General features: G+C 43.4%; 1 protein-coding gene across 1 annotated transcript; it reads right to left on the bottom strand.

Moving 5' to 3' along the window:
• Positions 1-1,859: 1,859 nt before the first annotated feature.
• On the bottom strand, positions 1,860-4,428 carry LOC141797804 (ladderlectin-like). The gene is made up of 7 exons (XM_074679489.1): positions 4,368-4,428; positions 4,220-4,273; positions 4,031-4,087; positions 3,769-3,872; positions 3,388-3,525; positions 3,179-3,290; positions 1,860-1,951 (listed from the first exon to the last, which is right to left on the bottom strand). The coding sequence occupies exons 1-7, from the start codon at positions 4,426-4,428 to the stop codon at positions 1,860-1,862; spliced, it is 618 nt and encodes a 205-aa protein (XP_074535590.1).
• Positions 4,429-4,640: the final 212 nt, after the last annotated feature.

Raw genomic sequence — 4,640 nt, 5'->3', positions numbered from 1 at the left:
TATGGGGGGAGGGATGTTATGAGAGGTTTCTCTGCCATTGTGTAGGTAGGTGTGGTTTAGGGTGAGTGACAGGGCCAGACGCACATGCAAACGTGAGGGGGGGCGTGGTGTGCAAACTCAAGGACTAATTATCAAGGGGTTGCACCTGAGGAGGAGAGCTCGGACTTCTGAGGTTTTTGGCTCTGTTTGGAGAGGAGACGCGCCGGCAGAAGAGACAAACTGGAGAAGAAAGCACAGTTGGTCACCCCACAGAATGAAAACTGTAAATACACCTTTTAAAATCTGAACAAGAACACAAGAGAGCGGGCTGGCCGGTGAATGGACCGACGTAGCTGAGAAGACGACGGACGGATCAAGGATGGGCTGGTCCGGGTGAGAGGATGGTCGACCGGGGTGAGTGACCACACACACAAACCCCCTCCAGAACAGGGACATGCTGCATACATGCAGGGTAAGGCAGCCAACACGTCCAGGTTCACGACAACACGCAAGGGAAAACACAGGAGCCGGTTAGGTTACCCGCTAGGCTAGGTGTGGGCTCGCGAAGCTTGGGTAGGCCGCATAGCTTGGTGGCGTAACAGGACACAATTTCTAATGGTATGGCCACACCAAACGCAAATTTGCGCGTTTAGAGCATTCACGCGTTTGGAGGTCAGACGTGAATTTGCTTGAGTTTAAAATGTTGAACTTTCGACTCAAATTTGCATGAAGGCTTGCCGCGGCAGCCAATCAGCGATGACATCCCCCCACGACGTCATTGAAATAATGACGTTGGGGTGGAACCGCCACCTGCTCCGGCTCCAACTCCGCTGGAAGATGGAGGAGAAAATAATCTGTGCGGTGTGTCATTATCCAGAGTTATATGATACAACATGTGCACTCTACAGAGACCGGGAAAAAAGGAGCAGGCTTGGGTGAAAGTCGCTGAGGAGACAGGTTTGGAAGGTAAGTTCTGTAAACATTAGTTTCCAGCTGGATTTGCATGCACGGGTCATCACTGAGTCCGCCTGTGTTTTCCTCAGTGAAGTTTTGAGCCTGATAGAGAGGAGGAAAGAGCGGGGCAGGGGCAGAGCCAGGGAAGAAATGGAAGTTTTCTGCGGTCCTCTCTCTCCTTGTCCCCTTCATCATCCCCAGGGAGATCTCCGGGAACATGGGTCAGGGATTCGGGGGGTCGAGGATGAGGTTCCACGCCCAGCAGGCAGCAGGCCTTGATTGTGATCTCCAAAGCTTTCACACTCTCCTGTCATGCTTTTGAAACCACAGCTCATTGTTTTTTAGATGCTCTTTTGGGCTTTTGGGCTTTAAATAAGCGGGCTCTACTCCGCCTGCACAGTGATGGCATCAGCCCCTCAGCTTGTCAAAATAGTCCAGCGTCCAGACTCGGGCGGTAACGCGACGTTACAGGCGATACCCACGAATAAATTCGCGAGTTGCGTTTGGTGTGGCATAAGGATTGTTGTTGGCCTCATAGGTCCACATGTGAGATGGGGTGTAACGATGACATTAAAATCCTAAATGTTTTTGTCACGGAACTTCTCATCAGCCGGCTAGCTGATGGCCCAACATTAATTATAAAAAAATGAAGATTAAATCCAGACAGCTCTTGAAAAAAATCCAAGGTTTTTCCAATGCAGATGGAGATGGATTCTTGTCTAGATGTGTTTACCCACCATACTCTGCCATTCCATTAGAAAAAAAAAAAAAAAAGAAAAAAAAAGAAAGAAAAGTAAAATCTATCAACCAAGTGTAACCAACATGAAATATATGTGGTAACTTAACCCATATGCCATTTAGAGTTGTAGTTCCATGTTCTGCTAGAAGGTGGAGCACCACACGTGCCCCACTGCTAAGTTGTAAAGTCATTTAGTGCCTTCCTCACTGCTCTCCTTCTTTCTTTTTATCTGGACGTTGTCCTGAGAACAAGTTGTCACCAGAGCAATCTGAGTAGACCCTTGGTAGAAAGCACAGTTAAAATATCATGAATCGATGATTAATCCTCATGTCATGTATTAATAAGTTCATGCTTAATAGGACCAAATCTTAAACTGAACAGAGGAGCCACTTTCCTCCAGTGAACCCTCTCACCACGAGCTACGGTAGGAAGCGAACAAGGATAAATGCTAGTGCTAGTCGTTAGTAGTGAAAAGAGCCATGCTAGGTTTTTTCTGTTCATATGATGCAGTTGATGATGACCTTTTTAACAAAAAACAACATTTAAAGGTATGATATCCAATGATTAATAATACAGTGATAAAACATCCAGGAATCCAATAAGATGTGCCTTATTTGATGTCATTCCATGGGTTTTACAGGCTGAAAAAAAAGAGCAACCCATTGATGAATCAAGTCCAGAATGTTCTGTTTCAAGTCTATTTCCTTTTTTTAAAAGATACACAAACAAACCCAGAGCTTATTTCATTCACCAACATTTATTTCAGCTCAAAAAGACTAAAGAACAGTTTATACTTCAAAATAAAAGCATGTAAAAAAAACTTTTTTTTGTTTGTTTTACTACACTGATTTTCCTCCAAAGAAAATTGATGATTGAACAATAGAAGAAGTTCTTTTCTTGATGTTTTCTGACTCTAACTGAAGATGATCAGAGGCTCCTGGCACAGACATACGGGCGATGAGTAGAACAACTGAAATCATCCCAGCACCCTGAACATGTGGGTATACAAATAAAGAGAGTCTGTTATTCAGTGCTTCAGCATAAATACACAGTGAGTCAGACGATGAAACAACATTTTGGATTCTGTCATTAAGAAATGCTCAGCAGAGAATCTGTGTCAAAAACGTTGTGACTGAATGAGTTTTTTTTTTTTTTTTTCTCAAAATTAATAAAATTGGATTTATTGAAGAACAATTTGAGGGTAAATTCAAACAGAACATTCCCCACTGCTGCTGCTGCTACACATTTAAAAAATGTTGACTGTAAGTCGTCAGTTCTTTCTTCTCTGGTAGCTGGAGTTGATATGTTGTAGTGAAATTCAGCAGGCTTCAGATTTGATGTTAATACAACTTTCACTAAACAATAGAATAGTTTCCCTTATGACAAAGTAACTGCTGATTGGTTTACTCCAACAAAATCCTTCACGTTAACAAAACAAAAACAAGTTGAATTTGATCACTTGAATGATTAGAACTTTAACCTGCAAAGAAACAAACTTTGACCTACCTCCAGGGAACATCTCAATACAGTGCTGTTGACCACCAAGGTTGTCTGGCTGTCCTGAGCACCAGTTGGTGTAAGTGTAACGTGAACCATCACTCCACAGCCAGATATTCTCCTGAACAATCCAAAAATATTTGAAATATGATGAATAAAACACTTTAAAGAAACATATTACCAGGTGACTTTTACATTGTGTGTCATCAGTCATTTACCTGTTGAGCATCTGAGCCTCCAATCCATGTCCATTGTAACTCACCACCAGTGACCGTATGTAGCAGCTCATTAACAAAACTCTTCTCAGCATCGTTGTGAAATGAAGCAAGGTTTCCACCCAGAGTCTGACAGTGTCTCTGTAGAAATGATAAAAGTGAGACACATATTCCAAGAAGTTCAAAGATTCAGCAACTCCTCCAGGAAACTTCTCTTTGAGCTGATGTCCAGGTTGGTGATTAAACTATGGAGCTCTCAGTTAGCTCATCATGGAAGAATAACTGTGTGTATTTCGTAATCACAATCAATAAAAAGAGAAGGGAAACACTGAAATGGATTTATTGTTGCAGAGCTCTGGACTGAATCCAGATCAGTCTGATTACCTCGGCCAAAGCCCAACTCTTTGTTGCTCCAATGTAGAGAAAACAGCGATCATGGTAGCGTGCCCAACCACCGGGACAACCTCCTGAGAGGACGACAGCATCATCTGCAAATGTAGAAAAGATCTATAATAAACATGGGAACCACCAAGAGGGACCTAACTGGTCTACAAAGTACTCAGTGAGACTTTCTGAAGGGATTGTTGATCATGACTTTGAAATGAGAAATCAGATTTCAGGGTTTGAACTACCAACCCCAGCTCACCTCCTTGGATGTGTGCTTCTCCTGTCATTTCCTCATGGAGCTCTGCTTCTGGATCAGCTGGAGGTGAAACACAGCAGTCAGTGATGAGCTTCTTCTTCACTTCTCACTGAACACACACACAGATATTTCTGCAGCATATTTGAAGAGAAAGAGCAAGTTGGACTTTACTGAGACTCAGGAGCAGCTCACCTTCTTGGACGGACGCCTCCTCCATCATTTGTTCAGCCTCTGCCTCTGGAACAGCTACAAGGTTAACCAGCATTTAAACGTCTCATTAGTTTCCACAACACACACTAAACGGTCTCTTTCATGGCTTCATGTTTCTGTTAGGACTCACCAGCAGCGTTAGTCAGGGCCATCCCGGCACAGAGCAGGAGAAACGCAGTCAGCATCTTCATGGCTGAGTTGATGCAGGTCAAGAAAAAGATGAATGGATTCTCTTCTCTTCTTTCTTCTCAGAGTCCTCTTGGAGCTTCAGCTGCTAGTGTGGAGATGCTGAGCCTGCCGGCTCTTATATACTCTCACCCATCTCTCTGTCCATGATTTGATGAAATGCATATGAAAGAATTTATTACTTTAAGGGCTTTCCAAAGTTCAAGCAATGAGGAAA

The sequence above is a fragment of the Halichoeres trimaculatus genome, unplaced genomic scaffold (genome assembly GCF_033239565.1).
Source record: "Halichoeres trimaculatus isolate MK-OKI-2021-1 unplaced genomic scaffold, fHalTri1.1 fHalTri1_scaffold_9, whole genome shotgun sequence".
In the NCBI taxonomy this organism is placed as follows: Eukaryota; Metazoa; Chordata; class Actinopteri; order Labriformes; family Labridae; genus Halichoeres; species Halichoeres trimaculatus.
Note: the sequence above shows the minus strand (reverse complement) of the source record. Positions and strands in the feature narration are given on the sequence as shown.

Bases quoted from the DNA above. Each gene is read 5' to 3' on its own strand.
- LOC141797804 (XM_074679489.1), bottom strand. From the start codon at position 4,428: ATGAAGATGCTGACTGCGTTTCTCCTGCTCTGTGCCGGGATGGCCCTG. The intron at 4,274-4,367 runs GTGAGTCCTAAC...TTAACCTTGTAG, and splicing joins GGCCCTGACTAACGCTGCTG to CTGTTCCAGAGGCAGAGGCT. The intron at 3,526-3,768 runs GTAATCAGACTG...TCATTTCTACAG, and splicing joins AGAGTTGGGCTTTGGCCGAG to AGACACTGTCAGACTCTGGG.